General features: G+C 33.9%; 3 protein-coding genes and 1 pseudogene across 4 annotated transcripts; 3 read left to right on the forward strand and 1 right to left on the reverse strand.

The window, feature by feature from the left end:
• The first annotated feature begins 3235 nt into the window (after window positions 1-3235).
• Window positions 3236-7603, forward strand: LOC136350173 (G-protein coupled receptor dmsr-1-like). Its single transcript, XM_066301684.1, has 3 exons — window positions 3236-3744; window positions 6134-6823; window positions 7439-7603. Exons 1-3 carry the CDS (start codon window positions 3236-3238, stop codon window positions 7473-7475), a joined length of 1236 nt encoding a protein of 411 aa, XP_066157781.1. The 3' UTR covers window positions 7476-7603.
• A 1350-nt stretch (window positions 7604-8953) lies between these two features.
• On the reverse strand, window positions 8954-14025 carry tamo (PUB and ZnF_RBZ domain-containing protein tamozhennic). Of its 2 annotated transcripts, XR_010733792.1 has the most exons (10): window positions 13560-14025; window positions 12856-13055; window positions 12616-12795; window positions 12264-12555; window positions 11647-11916; window positions 11304-11436; window positions 10874-11067; window positions 10546-10755; window positions 9762-10430; window positions 8954-9702 (listed from the first exon to the last, which is right to left on the reverse strand). XR_010733792.1 is itself a non-coding variant. In XM_066300889.1 (9 exons), exons 1-9 carry the CDS (start codon window positions 13690-13692, stop codon window positions 10210-10212), a joined length of 1833 nt encoding a protein of 610 aa, XP_066156986.1. In that variant the 5' UTR covers window positions 13693-14025; the 3' UTR covers window positions 8954-10209. The 2 variants fall into 2 exon arrangements, 1 of the variants encoding a protein (XP_066156986.1); XM_066300889.1 differs by having other exon boundaries at window positions 8954-10430.
• Window positions 14026-14161: 136 nt separating this feature from the next.
• On the forward strand, window positions 14162-18373 carry yip2 (yippee interacting protein 2). Its single transcript, XM_066300946.1, has 8 exons — window positions 14162-14659; window positions 15388-15554; window positions 15612-15743; window positions 15999-16263; window positions 16668-16843; window positions 16898-17098; window positions 17514-17668; window positions 17799-18373. The coding sequence occupies exons 1-8, from the start codon at window positions 14638-14640 to the stop codon at window positions 17878-17880; spliced, it is 1200 nt and encodes a 399-aa protein (XP_066157043.1). The 5' UTR covers window positions 14162-14637; the 3' UTR covers window positions 17881-18373.
• A 540-nt stretch (window positions 18374-18913) lies between these two features.
• On the forward strand, window positions 18914-21768 carry LOC136349383 (delta(24)-sterol reductase pseudogene; annotated as a pseudogene).
• The last annotated feature ends 105 nt before the right edge of the window (window positions 21769-21873 follow it).

The raw sequence follows: 21873 nt of genomic DNA on the forward strand, positions 1-21873 counted from the left end.
CATAAAATTGCTTTTATAGTATATTAAGTAACAAAAACGGAAAGGAAATTTTACTGGCGGAAAAAAAAAATTTAGAAACCGAGAGCAGCGAAGTGCCAAATTTGTTTTGAATTTGATTTAATTATTGCTTCATTCTTTATACTATCAAGCAGTGAAGTACCACTAATTTGTAGTTTCAAGAACTAAGTCAATAATATCCAGTCATTTAATATAGTTAAATATTTATTTTTTAGTTTAGTTCAGTTTCTTTTTAGCTACTTTACAGAACTCTATTTTCTACCTTATTAACTTCGGTGCTTTTGGGAGATTTCTCTTAAAATCAGAGGGCTGAACGCAGTTCACTCTTGATATCTATTGAACAGGGCGTTACTTTTAATTCGCCAGACTACTAAACAATTTCTTAAGAACACATTAATATGTATAAATATTTCTTTTCGTCTCTCTTTTTTCTTTAATTTTACTGATTGTACTTTATAATTTTTTATACTTTTTAATATCTGGCAGAAAATTCCTAACAAGTGCGATCAATTTAAAACACTTACCGTTCCACACTATTGTGAGTAAATCGTTTATCTTTCATGTTTGAGCTCAATTTCACCAACAATCTCCTCCAAGTTTTATACTGAGCTCATAAAATCTAATCACAATTCAAGCTGAGACTTCAATCGCCTTAAATTGTTTGCACATAATGCATGATTAATAAATGAACTTTTATTAGATTACTTAAGATGCACAGAGTGTTCAAGTTGCCACACGTTTGAGACGGGTATTGCATTGCTTGCTGAGAGAGGCTTTTGGTGAGATTTAGTTTTACACTAGATTTCCCTGCTTTTAGCCCACAATGCTGGATGTGGGAAGGAATTGTCCATTCTACATCCAGCATTGGAAGGAAAAAATCCAGTTTTGAGTCTACGATATTTTATAAAAAAATTGATAGGAAGTAACAATTTGGTTCAATCCTAATATTAGGATGTCCCGTGATTTCCTACAGCTATTACCATAAAACATAATTTCTCCCAATTAGGAATAAGAACTCATTTTTAAGTGCATAAAATAAAAAGTATTATACATATCAAGTTCCAATATTGCAGTACACATCTCTCCTTATTGGGCAATTTGAAGAAAAATGGCTATGCAAACAATATTTATACATAGAACACCGAGAGTTCCGCATAAACAACAGTAGCCTCAAAGGGGAGAATCGACTCTACAAAAGGAGAAAACCGTTTCATCTACAAAATAGGTGATAGTGTCAGTTTTTTGGGATGCACGTGGGATAATTTTTATTGATTATCTCCCTAAAGGAAAAAAATAAACGGAGAATATTATACAAATTTATTATCGCGTTTGAACGAAAAAAAAATAGGAAAAGGCCATCTCATTTGGGAAAAAATTATATTTCATCAAGTGTTAAGGAGTTCCTTCGATAAATGAAACCACGAAAACGCCAATTTGGTTTACAAAAAAATGAACTGTATTTAACTTGCACTTATATAAAATAATGAAAGAGGTTTGGTCTAAGTAGGAAGAGGGAGAATGCTTAATTGGGCGGGTTACACACTATGATTTCGATCACATCCCGACACCGATGCAGTTTTCACACGAAGAGAAGAAAAAACAGAGAAAAATTACTTCGATTATCCCTTAAGTACTAAACCCGAGGAATTCCAACCAGGTCGCACCACCACCAAGAACCCTCACGGGCTATGCCTACGCCGAATCCCATAAATCGTGGCCATCTGGGGAATATCTATACTAGTCGCTTTTCTGGGAATATTGCGGGCCTACGAAATTGCCCATCGTGACAATAGTCCCGACTGAGAAAGCTTCCTTTGACTACTAGTATATTCCCCAGCCAAAGCGTACCCTTAGTTTTGGCCTGATGGACCATGTGGTCTGGCACCCAGATGATATTCTCAGAACAAGTATCGCCGTACATGGGCGTAACTTAAGGCATAAAATACAAATACCTAACAAAAAACAAAATTAACAACAAACAAAAAACCAATAACTTAAAGTCCCTAACATCAAGACATAGCACCAGTTCACATTTCACACCCGCCATCGCGATGACCAAAATCAGACAACTTAATTTCTAACTTTCTTCTCATCCTTCCCCCTTTTCCACTAGATTTAACTCCCTCAAATTATTTACTCTTTTCAAACTTGAAAAAATTACTCAGGACCATTTTTCTCGGTGAAGTCCGAGATCGATGCCTATTTTGAAACATTGGAAGCTTCTTGTTATAAAGAGAGTATAGAAGACATTCCTGGAAAATACGTTTTAATCTCAAAGAAGACTATTTTGAAAAATAATGTAATGTGTTCCAATTTTTTTTTCTTTTAAGTGTTAGGTCGGGTACTTCTGGGACTATCCTTGTAGATATCTACCTAGTCCAGAGTCGAGTTTGTTCTTAGATCACTGCGAAGAGAAATCTATACACAAACGATATGCCTGTCTCAGAAAACTAAACTGAGGGTAAAAAACGGTATCATAATAATTACTTCTAAAACTGGAAAACTTATTGAAAATATTAAATAATGGCGAAATTGATGGAGAAAAACGCAAACCAATACCTGCACAAACACAAACACTATTTATCACAATAGTTTATCTCTTGCCCTTTGAGGAGATGCAGAATTATTACACGATGTTCAAGAGGATTAAGCGATTATTAGATGATTATTCGGATGAGGAGAACTGAAGCAATAACGTACAAGGCCTCCATTTATCGTCAAGATACATCTGCCAAATTCTTGGTATCTTACACGGTAATGTTACCACGGTTTTCGGGACGTCTCAGTCCTTTAAAAATTATACCTTCAGAGTCTCGTATTCGAACTTTTTCATTTAAAATCAAGTTAAAAACCTGTCCACGTGCTGCATAAGAATAAAGCTCAAGGAGTGCTCAAACGACAGCTGCTGAAATCCTAAAATAGAACGCTTCAATTCCCTCTCTTCAGTAGTGCTTTCAACCTGTGTAAACATAGTAAATAATGATGAGGAATAATAATAAAATAATCATAAAAATAATAAAAAAATAATAATAACTGATGAGAAAAGATAAAATATAATCTAAACATCTACTCTCTAAAACAAGAGAATCACTAATGTTAGCTGGAAATTTTATTGTTTTTTTGATACTCTTCTCGTTGTTTCAGGTTATCAAGAAATGGACGGCCAATTCTTAATCGTTTCCCACGGACATTCACACAGCGGTTCATAAACATATCAATGGATAACAACGAAACAGCGATTAGAATCTATCTGAAGGAATTATTCCTGTCTAGAGGAACCAATGCTACGGACGATTATATTGAGAAAATAGTGGTTCACACAATAAACCGGCTAGAAATGGCTAGCTCTACGGCTGACCCCACGTGTGGTGGACATCTTAAAGAATTGGCAAATATATACGCGGAAGATTATCATCCATATTGTGCAATTGTGGTGTGTCTACTGGGGATTGTGACGAACTGTTTGAACATCATAATTCTTACTAGAAAAGACATGGTCTCTGTTCCTATTAATAGGATATTGACTTCATTGGCTTGTGCAGATGTCCTGTTAATGATCGAATACATTCCGTTCACTTTGTACTATAAATATGAGTCAAAGGAGAAAATGTTTCCTTATGTAGGAGCTGTTTATATGTTGTGTCATATGCATGTTACTCAAATACTTCATGCCATATCAATTTGTTTGACCCTCACTCTAGCGGTTTGGAGGTTTCTTGCTATAAAGTAAGTACTACTGCTTGAACATGTCAATTTACGTTTTTATTACTCTTTCACCGGTTTACAGTAGTCATGGTCATTTTGATGTCGATTCCTCTAAACATGTCAGCCGATACCTGCAACTTAATTGTCAGAAAACATTTCTCCACTCAGCGGCCATGTCTAACTGTTCGTATTGTGAAGCTGGTTGAGTTCAATCTATCATTCTACAAGCGGTTCCAGACTGAACGCGGCTCGTTGCACTGCGCTTGAAGACACCGTCTCGAACTACGCATTTCAACGAAGAAAAGTGCAGACTGGCAAAAAAATGTTTAAAGAAAAAAATTTAATCAGTGCTTTATTTCTTAATTGGCACACGCGCATACTATTTTAATTAAAGTCAAGGTCACTCAACTCAAATCCGTAAAGTGCAACGCACATATTCACAAACTCGTCAAAAATAGACGTTTTTCTTTATTGATGTGCGAACAATCGCTAGATCACGGTGCAGAATCGCGCAATTTGGCGCACTTCAACGCAGAGTTACGTTGCGCAGAACAGATTTTAAGCATGATCGGTCCGGAGCCGTCTTAAAAAACTATAATTTTCACATGTTGAATGTTTTTCAGTTAAAAATTGCTTCAACACCAACTTGTATACATCATTAAATTCAGAAAAGTATTTTCTATCAAAAAATGTAAAAAAATATATGTGTAGTTCTATTTGAAATTTTGAAGTTGGCTCCTGAAGCAGAAGTCGCTGAGTAAAAAAGCAAACTGTTACTTAGTAGTTTCAACAATATCATTTTTTGTTTGTTTTTAGTTCATGAAAATCCGTTCATAAATACCTGGGTTATAGCTTTCCTCGTTTAGAGACCCTGTATATTCAAAAAGCATTACAAATTTTACGCTAACATCGCTGATAAAGATGTGAACGCTCTACAATATCTCCTGCATTACACTTCATCGCATAATAAATTTGCAATCCAACCATGTTTTGCAGCTTGCTAAGTACCAAACCGATGAATTTATAGATGAGTTATACAATTTAAAGTCTGCAAACAAATTGTCGAAAACATCCCGAAGGTGCATAAAATGTAAATGTCTTAATATTCTGCATGCAATACATTGCAAGACTCAACAGGCCGTGTTCAACCTATCAGGCTCGCATTTTGTGGCATTTTCCCAGTCTAGCAAAGCAAGTGAAATGTCAAATTTTAAAAACCTGCTCATCTTTTTTAATCGTTATGGGATATTATTCCACGACATGCTCTGAAAGTTTTATTATATCTCTCTACATTTCGGTAAATTCAAAAAACATATCCATCTGCATTCCATATCCATATCCATTTGCATTCTAAAATTTCATTAAATTGCAGAGGACTTATCAAAAGAAATATTTGGATTTGAGCTTTATTATTTTATATCAGTTTTCGAATAAAAAGGAAATCCAAATGCAATTCTATGTCACAATTCTTGGATCTTCTGGAGTACAAAAACTTTTGCAGCCTTTGAGAGTTTTAGTTAGAGTTACTGGATGAGAATGAAGTACCTAACTAAAATAATACCTTAATATCTTTATAACTTAATTTGTTTTGGGAATATTTTGGATGCAGCATTGTTTCTCGGGCATTTGTGCCATACTACATTTGTGTCTAAAATTATGGAACCAAACTTTGTATGAATTTCAATCACATTTGTGCGAAACAGTGCACCCTTGGCATTCTACAAAATACACATACATATATATTTTTTTGGTAAATCGCACCTATTTGATTTAAAAAAATGTATTTCTTTTCAGAATGGATGTACTGTTATGTACCAAAAAAGGGATGTTAAGAAAACATAACGCTTTAAAATTGCATACAGAAATATCTGATAGTGCTTTCAGATTCTTCCACATGGTATTCAAAAATCTAAATCAAAAAGCACCGCGTTTCATCTTATATAATGACAAATTAATTAGAACTTTTGGTAAGATCCAACAATGGTTAAAATGAAAGCGCCAACAATTTGTCAAAAAAAATTATCAATATCGATATAAAACAAAAAAATCTATGTAAAATTGAAAGTGGATAATATTTATTTTGTCCGATTTTTTATGTCCAAAAGTGTACTACGATTAAATTAATTTTTTAAAAATGGGAAATACGTCCTGCGATATCAACTCCATTTGCACAAAAAGTCTAAACAAACTCTTTGAATTTGCTATTAAACGTTACATTTTACCATATTTTCAATATGCTGTATATGGCATAATAATCTGGTATAACAAAAATTGTAAGCGTCTCTAAACACAAAAGCAACGAGCTTCTGATCCCTGAAAATGTTAAAAAATAACTCAAACATTCCGCGGTACGTTCATTTCATCTAAATGTTTTAAATAAAATCTATCAATGTATTTTTATTTATTTCAGATACATAGAAAAAAACTACGTGCTCTGTTCACATAAAAGATGCACTTTAGCTATCACCACCTGCTATGTCTTACCCCTATTCCTCTGCGTTCCTCAATATATCATCCTCACAGTACAAGCAACAAATATAACAGAAGAAAACGTACCTTACACCCTGTATGTAGTGGACCTTACCGACTTAGTGGGCTGTGACAATAAAGAAACTCTGTTGAAAGTGAACTTTTGGCTCTACAGCATATTCCTGAAGCTTCTACCCTGTTTAATTTTAATAGTCATAAGCATATGGTTGATAAACACCCTCTTTAAGGCAAAGAAAGGCCGGCAAGTTTTAAAAAGCTATGACAACAACTTGTTAGTTTCCGACGGGAAGGATAAGAAACACTCAAAATACGAGAGACGGGCAGATAAGACAACAAAAATGTTAATAGCCATTCTATTTTTGTTCCTGCTAACCGAACTACCACAAGGGTTGTTCTCGCTTTTTATCGCCCTGAATGGAAAGCACTTATTTCTTACTTGTTACCAGCTTTATGGAGAAATTATGGATATATGCGCGCTACTAAATGGATCTATAAATTTCATATTATATTGCTCCATGAACAGAATGTTCAGGATTACGTTCGGGCAAGTGTTCAGGAACAAAATCTTAGGTCGGTGGATCCAGCCCACTGTTTCGGATACACCAACAATGTAAGTGTATTTAGAATTAAATAAACATTTGTGAGTATTAAAAGTAGATCTTTGAGAAATACAAAAATGTCTTTGGTAGCAATAAGTCATTTGCCTAATAAGTGTGGAAATTTATACTTCACCGTGCGCTAATTGAAATGACACGAAGCAGAGATGCGCGCGGTAGTCATGGCTATACCGCACGTGTTAGTTATAATATTTTTCCCACGAGCGCATGTATAAACTGTATTGACTGCTGCAACTTCAACAAAATAAATTATATACGTGCTGTAAATTTTTTATTCTCGCGCAAGTGGTGAAAACTTTTACGTCATACATATCATGTTAGGAATACGTCTGACACGTAAATAGGGGCTGTTAGAGAGCAGGAATTGCATTTTAATCTACATTTGGAACTTTATTTTTAATAGGTTGTTTTACTTCATTGGGGGCTCGGACAAAGATTTTTGTTAAAAAAAGGGTTTCAAAACAAGGGTTCTCGTCCAACACCTTAATAATGGGTGAATGTCACTTTTAATTCATTTTAACTGAGCATAATGTGTGATTCCGACGCTCCGACTTCTTATTTTTTTATGTTTTAGATCTATCTAACTTATTTGATTATTTTTGTTCCAGGATTGTTGCCAACAAGACAATTATCACAACCGTATAATTAATTAGGAATAAATTTTAGGTTCATGTAAGTCATAGTTATGAAAATATTAATAACTTTTTTACATACATATATTCTTTTTGTATTTCATTTAAGGTTTAATATTTGATTATTGAATGTTTAATAAATGGCTGAAAGTATTTGTTTTTGTAAGCTTTCACTTAGTACACATTAAAATATTGAAAAAGACCTTCTTAGGAATAACATAAGGAAAATTTTAATTATTTTAGCTTATATTATTATCCCTGATTCTATTTTACAATCGTTGATCAGTACGAAATATTACTACCAACAGCAGAACTTACTCGGCCTCTAATTAAATTACTACAAGGCAACATAAATTGAAATCTCCTGTCAATTCTAAAACACTTGTTCCAGGGAAGACATATGAGATCTAAATAGAAATTTCAGTAATGAAATCGTTACCTTCTCATCCTATCCATTCAGTCCCAGGATAGGAAACCTTTCATGATTCTCCATTAAAATATAATAAGAATTGATTTAAAATATTGACTTTATCTTCAATATGGGAAATTACATAGTCACACCTACCTTGCCATAAAGACAATTAAATTTGCAGCGCTTGTTTCAGCACATATTTTTAAACTCCAAAAAAGCCGCAATTAAATAACAAATAAATCTAAAATTGTGCAATAAACTTCCATGTCGAAACAAATTACGTCACTACAACTTTTTGAAGATCATCACATCCGGCGTTTAATTTGTACGGTCGGCTAATTTTTTCTTATCGACATGCGATAATTCTGAATTGAACCTATTTATAGAATATTATAACTGATAATCAAGTAAAATAACTACTGTTTTTATCTATATGGTCAACAACGGCATAAATAATCAAATTAGTGAACATTGTATGCATATTTCAACAAGGAGACAAAAGGTTCTGTATCCATAGTTTCAGCCACAAGTATCGATTAAGAGTAAATAAGCATGACACTGTCAGCGCTAAAGTCGTACAAATAGTGTGTTATATGAAATATGGACAAATTTTTCAATATATAAAAGAGACTATATTTTAGTCTTCATGTGGATCATAATACTATCCATCATTACACGACTTTCAAATTCTTCTGATCCTTTTAATCCAACTATCAATTAAATAAACGATTGCTCATTTTGTCATCTGCACGGTAGAATTACATAATATTATCAGTTAAAACTAACTGAAAATATTATATAGTTTGATAGACGTGTTAGACTGTGGCAAACGACGATAACCCCTAACATCTTAATGGCGGATTCTGTCAGTGTATCAGATTAACTAGATCTCTAACTAATATCTTCACATCCTTTGTTTTACACAACCTATAAAAAAATAATGAATAACAAAATCGTAATAATTCTTATAAAAAAATATTAAAGTCTCACAGACTATCTACATATTAACACCTTTCCTGACTCGTGCTCTAAGAATATAATAAATAGTAGCTATTAAAGAATGAAATAAAACGAATTAATTTTCAAACCATTCTATTTATTTTCAACCAGAAGAGGTCGATAGACTACATATTAATATACCTATATTGCATCCAACAATAACTGTTTGAAACGTTATTAACATATTATATTACAATTATAATTTACATATATACAGATGCATACAAATAACTATCTAATAATTATTTTGGATAACCAGCCTATTAACGGACGGCATCCCTATTTTTACCGTTAAAACAAGTATAAATACTTTGAAATAAACAAACATGTAATGACTATCAACAAACGATTTCCAACACAATTATTTAGAGATTAGGCGATTCGTATAAAAAAAATTAAAACCTGTTTTATTTCAAATTTCAGAAATCCCATGTGGTCGAGTTGTGTAAACAAATATCTACTTAAGGTATGATAGGGAACGTTTAAGTAAATTGATGTTGTAGAGAAATCTCTAAAAAAAACGAAAATAGTAAGTCGGGAGATTTGAAAGGAACGGAGCTATTTCCGACGTATTGCGTATTCCAAGGTAGTACTAAATATAATGGTTCTTTATAATATTAAATTGTTGAAACAAAGCATGAATTCGCTGGCTTGTCGATCCCAGATTGTTTACCAGAAAATATTTAAAATTCACCGGGAGAAAACAAGAGTATAGAGCCAGTAGCCACGTTCTCCAAACTTAAGCGGAAGAATTCATAATTATGTACCTCGTAATTACGGCCCTCTTAAACCCTCGACCTCATTTTCTATGTCGGGAAGTCACGTCCACCTTAAAAGTACCCATGAAATCACTTTTGAGAGGGAAGCAGTTGGATAAGTCTCCCTTACCTTCACGTAGTGCCCGTTATTAAACCTTACGGTCCTGGGTAGAACCAAAATCTAACTGTCTGGTTGTGAAAAAAAAGTCTTCTCTAACAGATGAAAAAACAATAGATGCACTTATTCTTAATTTTTAAAATAGGTTCAAATCAATATAATGTTCAGCAACGAACTAATGAATAGTAAGATTAACTAAAAAAAACACAAATATTCATAAATATTTTGAAAGTAGATAAATAATAGGTTGGTTATTATTTTTAAATAAAAATTATAATAGCTGAAGTAGTGGCAAATAAAACTAAACTCCAAACCTCCATTATAACACTTTTAAACGGTGATATATTTTTTTCCTTCTCTAAAACAACGCAACGCGCAATCAGCATCAAAAATATACTCGAAGTCAACCTCTGTCAGTTCCTCGGTGCATTTTGCATCTTGAAATATTTGTTATAAAGAATTAAATATAAGTTGGCGAATTCTTCAAACTGGCCCCGCATGCATTACAGATTTTCGCGGTTCTGGGGTTTACCAAGGTGCATTTTGAACACTCCGGGCCGCCTACCTCCATCGGTTGGTCACTAGCAACGTTCCGGCTCTTACCACACATCTCACAAATGGTTTTGGAAAAGGCATTGAGGTAAGTGCAGGACTTGCATTCCCATTTTGTGGTTGATGATACTAGGAAACAAGTTTAATGCTATAGCAATACCATGAACATTATTAACAGATTTTAAATACGAAATTGTCAAAACATTTTATTCGGAAAACAAGAATAAATCCCATTTAAACTCACCTCCTCCTTGTTTACCATCTATTTTGGCGGCTTTCTTAGGTTGAGTCGTGTCAAAAGAGGCTCTTGATCCTGATTTTGACGTGCCTACAGCTGCAGTGGACGTACTATCCAGAATACGTTTTATTGGTTTTACAATTGTATCACTGGTTGTCAGATTCTCATAGGAACTTCCTTGTGAATGACTTCTTTCTATAGACTGGATACTAGTTTCTATTAGAAGCATAAAATTGTGTTAGAGAATATAGTATAAAAAATCATCTTCAAGAAATGCCTCTGATTATTTCATACACTATGAACATATTATAAAATAATAAATATTGAAACTTACTCTCTATATTTGTCTTTTCCATGTGTTCCAAAGCTTCAGTCATCTTCAGAGGCCGATCGCTGACAGATAAATTAATCATAACTTCATCTAAATTAGTCGCTTTAACCCGTTTTGGTTCTTTACTATGCCGTCTTTGTTTGTCGCTTACAGTCAGTCCTAATATATCTCCACGTTCTCCTAAATCTTTCCTATACCTGATCAAAAATAAAATAATACAGTAATTCCAATGAATAGTCACAGTACTAAAGTAAAACAAAATTATTAGAAAATCATCAATTATTTGGCGGGAAGTTTTATAAACATAGTTATTTATAGTTGTTAAGATACTACAACCTTTTACACACTTCAACCAACCTGAAAGAGCCCGCACAACAGAACAAGCAAATTTCAAAACATACCATGTGTAATAACACTTTCCTAATGTACTTACCCTTGCTTTTCAAGGTTCTTATACACATAATCCCAGTCTTCTTCTACAACCTCTTGTTTATCATTTAAATCAGATTTCATACCAATTCTAAACACATCTTCAGCCTTAGTATCCTTCTCAGTGCTCAATAAACCTGCAAACCCAATTTTTTTATGCTGCATCTCAAAGTAACCCCAAAAAGAATGATATAATTCAGAAAAACTAAGTGAAAAATACATATTTCAAAAGCCTACTATGTAACAAACAGCCAAATATTTCCGTAAAAAATTAGTTATGTATTGTCAAGGCCCTAACAAATTTTTGAAAAATTTACTTTGAACTATTTTAATAGTAAACAACATACCATTTGAGTCCACCCTGTTTCTCACTTTAGACAATAAGCCTTCATCTACCATATCATAACCATTACGACTGTCTACTTCAACAAGTTGACCAGTGGGTACAGGGTATGCAGATGGAAGCATTGAAACTCCATTCGTATAGTAATAACCATTATGAACTGGTAACACTGATGGAAGAACTTGTTTGACTAGAGGTACTTGGGCGGGGTAGGTACCATATCCATAAGGAACGGTGTTTATGCAGCCATTGGTATGCGGAACACAGTAGGGAACTGAAAGTTTAAATAAAAAAATATGAAAATTAACATGGTAAAATTAGCTAAAAAATATTTGTTTAATTTCTTTTTTGGTATAAAACTGAAGATGTACGAAACAATTTAAAATCAATAAGACGTACTGCAGAAATAAAGTATATGAATTGAGTAAAGTAAACACTACAATTTTAGAAATATCAGATAAATAATGAATCTCGCATCTAGGTTAATCACAAAAAAAGAATAACAATATAATTTATAGTTTCTATAGATAATTCTCTTTTTCATAAATTTGACCCAAATTTTAAAAAATGGCAAAATCCACATGTATACCACGAATGAAAGAAAAACATTTAATAATTTACCTGTGGGCACCACTACCGATGGGAGTGTTACATGATTATGTCCAGGCAAAGCATAGTTCTGACTATTTGGTACAACCATGCGACCATTCATGGATCCCTGACTACTACTAGCTGCAACATTGTCAAATGAATCCCCTCTTGAAAGCCTCAAGGATTGCTTTGAGTTAAACTTCATTTTAAGACTTCTAACACAGTTGTCAATAGACCCACAAAATTCTGCTCTATGTTCCAAGATGTCAAGCCAACTTATGCGGAATACAGTAGACACCTCTTCCCATATGTGTTTCAAAATCTGAAAATGTGAAAGAAAATGTGAGTATATATATATCTGCTTATTAGCTGACTCACTCACTTGACATTCAACATATGCTATTAGGCAATCCTTTGAAACATTTAAAACTTTATCTGGACAAATAGGCCCTTCCAATATCAAAACTCCACTACCAATGTTTTTGTAACCCATTGCTTCAAATATGGACTCAGCTCCCAGTAAATTGGCCTCAATTTGGTGTTTATAAAACCCACAAAATGTCTGTAATAAAAAAACAAACCTTTTCCTATATTTCATTGACTGAAATTTAATTTGTCAAACCTTAATCTGACGATATTCTTGACGCCAGGGTTGAGTTAACAAGTTTGCAGCATAAATTTGAAGGGCATTCCAACCAGCTGTTGCTTTGTAGCCACTGAAATCTTTTTTGAACACAGCTGACTTGTATAGAACATCCTCTGTTTCAGCAAATAGAAATTTATTCCTGTGTTCTGCCATGAAAAGAAACTTGCCAATACATTCTATGGAGAAAATTATTATGTTAGTACAGAAAAGCACATATCTGAATTTGTTTCAAGCATTCAAATATCTTTCTTAATTTGGAAGATATTCAGCTTCAAAAACAATAAGCTATACATTTTCATTAAGGGTGTCGTAAATTCAAGTAACAATACTCTAAATTCAAGAAAGAAGAGTCATCCCACAAAAAATTTGGGGAAGTTGCCAAGTGGCATTTGCCCTAGATAATATCACCATCCTACAGATTTTCCTCATCAATTGAAAACCCTAACAACATAGATTTTAAAGCTATCTATAGGCTTCATTAAATATATGTAATATTCTATGGTGTAAGCATAATCAAATGACACAAATGATGATAAGAGGGAAGTACTCTAAGCTGAACTAACAGAAAGCAGACACTATAATTTTTGAAATTATGGGTCTGTCGAATCCCAATAGACTATGAGAGTTAAAATCTAAATTACCCTCTATACCTAATTAGGAATTTTCTTGATTCAAATTACCTTCCAATTTCTCCCTTTGCCTAATTTTCTCCGGACTTTCTTCCAGTTCCAAATAACTAAGATGCAACTGATTTATTTTTATCCACAACTGGTGGCACTTCTCTGGGGAGTAATAGTTCTCCATAATCACCATACTCCAAATTTATTTGCACAATACAACAATGGTAAGTGGAAAAATGTTATCTGAAGGAGAAGGTCCTTTGGGGAAACGTTCAGGAAAACTTAGGACATGAGACAGCTTTTACTGCAGATGTAACCCAAAATGAAATTCGGGAAGATCGCTATCTCAACAATCGAATTCGGTGATTAACAATAATTAAACTTAGTACAGACTGGCTTGATAGCCCATTATTTACCTATTTGATAAAAAATGGGTAAAATTATAGTAAATTAAATTGAAACTTGGTACACAAACGAAACTGGAAAATGAAAAACATCAAGACCAACACAAACAATGGCATTGGCAAGAGACAGCTGACTTCTTGACAGAAGTGACAGACAATTGACATAAAAAACTCATTCTTTCATATTTTCCATTCATTCCCTATCGTGGAATGGTATTGAATTCTGATTGGTTAGCCATAGGTCATTTACCTACATTTTTAGTTTGTTATAATTTTATATTACTATTTTTACTATTTATACTATTTTTGTATTACTATTATTGCTATTATTATTGTTTACATTATTTTATTTGACACTTTATACGTTTTGCTTCCCCAATCTCCAAAGAAAGCATAAAATAAATAGAGACCACAGATCAAAGAGTCAAAGTCCAACAACGAAATATAAAATAAGGATTATACCTATATAACCAACACCCAAGGCCAAAGCGTAGCCTCTCTACTTACTTGTTATTTGTTTGTGATTATGCACTTTGAGTTATAATGATTTTGTGATACTATTTAGACTTTGAACCAGTCCCGAAGTTGAATTCTATTACTAAGCTCACAGACTCCTTAGTAGAATTTGTTCTCTAATAGTGTAACCTCCATTATTACATATTACTTTACTGTTAAGATTCACTTCTATTAGTATAATTAAAAACAGGGATAAATAAGAAAGTACAGAAGCAAATATGGCTGCAGTAATTGTTAAAAGTAAGTAGCTGATTGTAATTGTGGTTTACATTTCTTCCAGTGGCAAGTTTGAAAAGGCAAACAAGTTGGCATTCACCTTAGCCAAGCTTATAGTTTATCCACATACTACATGGATCTTGTCAAAATGCCATAATAAAATTGCAAATTGTGGTAATTGTTTAATAGAAAACCTTGTCTATGTTCCAACAGCCTTAGGCCACCTATTAACATATGAAATAAACCTAATAAAATTCATGTATTTGTAACAACTAGAAACGTACCAGAAATACCATTAGAATGGGAAAGCACACTCATTTTTCAGTACCACAAACAGGATAGTGTAAATCAACCTCTGGTCACACTAAAAATTTGATATTTGAGATATATATTTTCCTCATTATTCAAATAAATTAATGTAAAATAAGAAATGTTTGTGGACACAAATTATCTCATTATCCGATTAAACTCTAACATTTTAATAATACTAATGACTGGCGCTAATAAGAAAACATTGCCTTGTTAGTATAATCCTCTTTAAATCATGCCCAAATTCGCGTGAGCAATTCTTCAGCTATATTCGATATGAAGAAAACTTCCTCTGTTACCTCATCATTGTTGACAATATCTATCACAGCTGTGGACAAAAGGTCAGGAAGTAATTCCATTGGACCATTGCTTATATTTACAAAAATTAGTTCTATTAATTACAATTTACCATTACGACCGTGTTTTATAAATATATTTTTCAGACGCACTTATTGTCGGTGCTAAGCGAACCGTATTCGGAACATACGGAGGGAAATTAAAAGATGTATCCCTTGCAGACCTTCAAACACTCGCCGCGAAAGCGGCGCTTATTTCAGCTAACGTTGATCCTGAGAAAATTGATTCCGTTATTGTTGGAGCTGTCGGATATGTACATAAACCTGAAGAAGAGAAATGAATTATTAAACTTATACATTTATGATTTCAGAGTGCAGCTCCTGATGGTGCGTTCGTAGCTCGCCATGCCGCTTTAAGAGCTGGTGTGCCAATTACAACACCCGCTCTATCAGTAAATAGATTGTGTGGTTCTGGCTTTCAGTCTATTATAAATGGAGTTCAGGTAAAGTGTCTTACGAATTATACATAGTACAATATTTAGTAATTTAGAGATACTAACAGCGTGGAAACAATGTCTGGAAACAACAACAGTATGAGCAATGACAAATAATGGAGGTAGTAATCAATTGCCGATATTTCATCAAAATTCCAGTTTTTAAGGTCAAAGTTGAATCAAAATAAAATAAAAGTCCCAAAGTTGCCAGACTTTCTTGCCACATTTTTTTTTCTTAATTTTTTGAATTTCTTTTGTGTTTAGGATATTGAATCTGGGTTCTCTCAAATATCCTTAACTGGTGGAGTGGAAAGTATGTCAGGCGCTCCACACATAGTGAGGGGCTTAAGGTTTGGGGTACCTTTAGGCCAAAGTCCAATAATGGAAGATTCTTTGTGGGTCGGCTTGTCAGACTCATATTGTAATTTGTCCATGGGCCTTACAGCTGAGAAGTTGGGTGCGCAGTACAATATTACCAGAGACGAAGTTGATCAATATGCCCTTAGATCACAAACATTGTGGAAAGAAGGTAAGTTTATTGTTATGGTTTATAAGTCACACCAATATGGCATATCTAACTACATATATGCTGACTCAGAGGGCTGCTTAAGTAATCCATAATTATTTTGCTATTCAATATATATATATCCAATACTTATAAGAGTTTTGTCATATAATGGGTTTCAGAAACTGATATTCAATTTGTTTGCATTTTACTTAAGGTGAGATTCTTTTTTAAAGATGAAAGCAGTCTATGGTAAAGACAGAAATTGCGGTTAAAACGTCGGCTTTTATTTGAATGAAAGGGTTGTATTATGCCCTTCTGAACTGCAAATAGATATATTGAGTAGGGAAAAAGGTTATTGACAAATTATACATCTCTGAATCACCTTATAGTTATGCCTACATCTTTTGAGAGTTATAAAATTACAGCTCAAGAAGCAGGAAGATTTAACGAAGAAATAGTCCCAGTTCCTATAAAAGTAAAAAAGGACCTTGTCGAAATTAAAGTCGATGAACACCCGAAACCTAAAACCACTATTGAAGGGTTAAAAAAACTACCAAGTATCTTCAAAAAGGACGGTTTAGTAACTGCTGGTACCGCATCTGTAAGTATTAAAACTTTCATTCACTTCCACGAAAATTCCATGATACGTTCATAGGGAATTAGCGATGGCGCCGGCGCCGTTATCGTGTCCAGCGAGCAAGCAGCTGCAAAGAATAACCTAAAACCTTTAGCACGTATTCTTGCTTATTCAGTAGTAGGTGTTGACCCGACTATAATGGGTATCGGTCCAGCACCAGCCATTAAGGCCATTCTCAAAGTCACCGGAAAAACATTAAACGACATTGACTTGGTTGAGGTACGTTTTTCAGCGACAATGTTGTTGGTCATTCTGGAAAGCATGTACTGGGCGTCCTTGATAACTGAATCAAGTAATAAATATGTGAATTTTTTTATATGAGTAGGAGAGCTGAAGGGACCCAAGTTGAAGTATACCATAATACATGTTCATATTTGATCGGAAAAAATCGTAAAAAAATATGGTTTTTTTCTTTGTTTTCGAGGGCAAAGTTGATGTCCAAAATCTGGCACATATCTGAACAAATGTAATAATTTAAAAATTGAAAATAATTGAAACTAATGTTTTAAAATCTACAAAAATTGTATAGAATTATTACCACCATGAATCTAATCTTCTTCTAAATGACTGCTAAAAAATATTATTCGAGAAGCTATAAAATTGATCCTGAAGAAAAAATGAATTTCACGTTTAGATCAATGAAGCTTTCGGTGCTCAAACTTTGGCGTGCGCTAAAGACTTGGGATTGGACATAGGCAAGCTGAATGTAGATGGAGGTGCGATCGCATTGGGTCATCCACTAGCAGCCTCTGGAAGTAGAATTATGTCACATCTGGTTTATGAGTTAAGGTGGGTCAAATATTTATTTAAAAAGGGGATTTCTCTAAAATTATAGGGATTATTTGGAAACACCAACATACGTCCAAAATTTTAAACACCGACTACATATTACTCAAAAACCGTCTACTTTATGTTTTAGGAGGAGGAAAGCGAAACTTGGTATTGGCTCCGCGTGCATTGGAGGGGGTCAAGGAATCGCTATTTTAATTGAAGCCTTGTAATGACCCCGAACGTAATACCACTTCGATACTCGAAGTGGTATTATTTCGAAGGTCACTTCGAAACGCATTGGCCCTAACTGAATAATTAAGAGAAGTAAGTGATTAAGACTTCATCAGTAATTGTATCCAGTTAGGGCCGTGCAATTGTTCACTGACAATTGTTTGTTATTTACGTGTTAGCAAATATTTATAACGCCTTTATGCCAGGACTAATATGCACTGACTTACTCCTTCTAATCAATGGAGTTAGGTCGTGCCTATAGATATCACAGTGAGTCACTATTACAAGTTGATGTTTGAGTTTTATCGCCGTCTTAACAGTTTTCTGCAATAGCAATAGCATCTTTTAAAATTAATTCAAAGTGTTATTCAGTATATCTTGTTTAGGCAACATGATAAAGACTTGGAAATTTATCACGCCATATTTTACATGTGCCTTATATATTTTTATATTATAAATTTAAGAGATGTAATAGATAATTTTTAAAATTAATAGTGTCTTAATAGTGATCATAAACAATTCTTTCCCGATTGATGAGAAAATTACATTTTTAACGGTACTTAAACAAGTATAATTTCAACACCTACAATACCTAGATAACTATTAAGCAATATTAGCTCTTCAAATGCTTTATAATGTACTACCCAACCTCAAATCGATACTCATTCAGAAGTTAGAAGGGTAAGGGGGGAAAAATGCGGGCACGCAAAAGTAAATTTATTGCTTGCTAGTTCATTGGTCGAAGTACTTTTAGTCTCTCCGTCACATCTGATTTTCGAAACATAAATAATCTATATACAAGTCTAATCATTCGGCGTCTTCTATGCCCTATTTCAGACGAATAGAAAACGAACCATTCTCTAGGTGATTTATGTGGCTGAGAAGATAGATTCCGTGGTTTTCAATATCAGTGATTCGGTTAGACTATTTATTCGAAGACTCCCGCAGCCATTCTATTTGCATGTTCTAACCAGCCCTCAGAACTCGGGTTGCAGTCGCCATTTAGAAACAGGCTGTCTGGGAAATGGCAATTCACTAGAAGTTCGAGTTTTTACTGATACAAAGGTTAACTCGCGCAACAAATTAAATTAAATATCTCGAAAACACTACCAAAATCGAATATGCTTAACAAATAAGTGTGCTTTTTTCGCTGTTATTTGGTAACTAATTAGATTCCTATGACAGTTTAGGCTAAGAAAGATTATGGTAGACTATCAATGCACTAATGAACCTCATGGATACTTTTGGTAGGTATTATATTTACTCGATGTTCCCCTAGTGATTAAAAACGATAAATTTAATGATTATTTGGGTACTACACATTGACTTAATAAAATAAGAACTATAACAATCCACGCTTATGATTTCTTTTCAACTACTTATGAGTTGGCTGTGAGTGATAAATTAAAAATACGACGTAAATTAACAATTAACTCACGCTAAAATAATAAAATATATTTGGAAATAAACCTGTAATACGTGTTTGCATTTAGTGATACCTGAATAATTTAAATAGAAGAGCGTCAAGGTAAGTTTTAGATTATTACATTATTCACTATCTATTATGACACGCTGAATCAAACCCATTCCCATAACCACTCTCTCCTAATACTATCTATTCGATATAACAAAATTATTTAGGTTCAGATTCCTTTAGTATTAGTCCAGCTTAAAGAACACGTGTTGGTTTCGTGTTTTTTATTATGTTATTACTCTACGTACATAAGTAGAGGAATGATGGGCAAATTCAGACGTTTTCTTTAGAAAAAAATTAACAGGTTCTTACATGGCAATTTAGTTGCAATTGAATCTTTCCAGCAAGACCTGTAGATAGACACAGCTGCGCCTCACAGCTTGAAAATTAATTTAGTTTTGTTTTCCTCGATTTTAAATTATTTTTCAGTAATGAATCTTTTGAGATAATCCTCAGAAAATTTAAACTAGAAATAGCAGAAAACGTTCGAAACTAATCGGGAAAAATACTAAAATTTTGATTGAAATTGATCATGTCTGGAGAGGTTTCCAAGATTTAAGACACTGCATTGTATAATATGTTTTGATCTCGCTACAGCACTAATTACGTCAGTTGTATTTTTAAAACTGTGTTTTGAAACTCATCGTTTTCAAACAAATTAATACATGATAGCTATACAGATAAAAAGGCTATAACATTTTAATGTTATAGATAATGAAACACAACCGGACATGGAAGGATTTCGTTATCGCACAACTGGAACAACACCGAGGCCTGGTCATTCTTTTCTTCTGTCTACCCATCAGTTTTATATTTGACACTATCCTGTCTACTCATAAAAAAGTACTAAAAGCCATATTTGGAAGTGCAGCTGCCCATGATGATCGAGTTAAGCAAATCCAGAAAAAAGTACTTTTGTATAACGATCTCCCCAAAGAAAACAGGAAGCTGCTTTGCACTTCGAGACCCAATTGGCTGAGCCTTTCTACGACCTTCTATAGAAAAGATGAGTGTCATAAAGTTAATGTGAACTTGTTTGATATCCTGGAACTGGATGAACAAGGCATGACAATCCGGGTAGAGCCCATGGTTACAGTAGGAGAAATTACCAACTATTTAATTCCAAAAGGATATACCCTGGAAGTTACTCTGGAAATTGCAGATGCCACGTTAGGAGGACTAGCCATGGGTACTGGCATGACTACACATTCCCATAAAGTGGGCTTATATCAAGAAAGTGTAGAATCATATGAAGTGGTGCTGGGGGATGGAAGTCTCGTAACAGCATCAAAAAAAGAAAATGAAGATTTATATCAATGTCTGCCGTGGTCGCACGGAAGTCTCGGTTTCTTGGTTGCTCTGACATTGAAAATAGTAAAAGTGAAACCTTACATTAAAATGACTTATATTCCGGTCAAAGGGCAGGAGAAGTATTGCGAAATATTGAGATTACTCTCAGGAGATACTAGCGCAGATTATCCAGTTGCAACATATGTAGAGGCGACCATATTCTCTAAAGAAGAGGCTGTTATTATGGTAGGGGATTACTCGGAATACGACTCAGGCTTGCCTGTTAATAATCTTACAAGATGGTATAAACCTTGGTTTTACAAATATGTTCAAGGTTTCCTGGCAAAAGGCAAACATACAGAACTCATCCCCATAAGAGAATATCTCCTTAGGCACAATAGAGCAATTTTTTGGGTCGTAGAGTCGATGATTCCTTTTGGAAATAATCCTTTCTTCCGCCTTTTCTTGGGGTGGTTACTGCCACCAAAACCAGCATTCTTAAAGTTCACTACGACTCCTGGAGTGAGAGCTTTTACTTTCACTCGTCAAGTGTTCCAAGATATAGTACTGCCAATAAGAAAACTGGAAAATCAAATTGACAAATCCACTGAACTTTTTGATACCTACCCATTGCTGGTTTACCCTTGCAAAGTTTACGACCATGGCCCTTCATCTGGACAGATTAGAGCACCGAAAAAGGAATATCTAGTTGAAGGGACTAATTACGCTATGTATAATGATTTGGGAATTTATGGAGTACCAGGATTTGTGACTAGAAAGGAACCTTATAATGCCGTTTACGCCATGAGGGAAATGGAGGCTTTTACTAGAGATGTGGGAGGATTTTCGTTCCTCTATGCAGATATCTTCATGACAAGGAAGGAGTTTGAAGAGATGTTTGATCTGAGCTTATACGAACTAGTGAGAACAAAATACAATGCCACCGATAGTTTTCCACATCTTTATGATAAAGTGAAACCAGAAATTGATGTTTTTAAAATTGGTAGACAGCACGAAATTATGTAAGTCTTTTTTTTGTAAAGTTTGTTACTCTTCTAATTCAGAAGTTTTTAGGAGCTGTTTAATTATATTTTATGTTCTGAAAATATATTTCTTTTCTGTTGGTAGTAGGCTATATTTACAGATTTTACTTAAACTTATCGTAGAAGTTAGAAAGTAAAATTATGTTTCACGTCCAAAATAGACCTTTTAAAGGATCCCAGGAAAA

The sequence above is a fragment of the Euwallacea fornicatus genome, chromosome 2 (assembly GCF_040115645.1).
Source record: "Euwallacea fornicatus isolate EFF26 chromosome 2, ASM4011564v1, whole genome shotgun sequence".
NCBI lineage: Eukaryota > Metazoa > Arthropoda > Insecta > Coleoptera > Curculionidae > Euwallacea > Euwallacea fornicatus.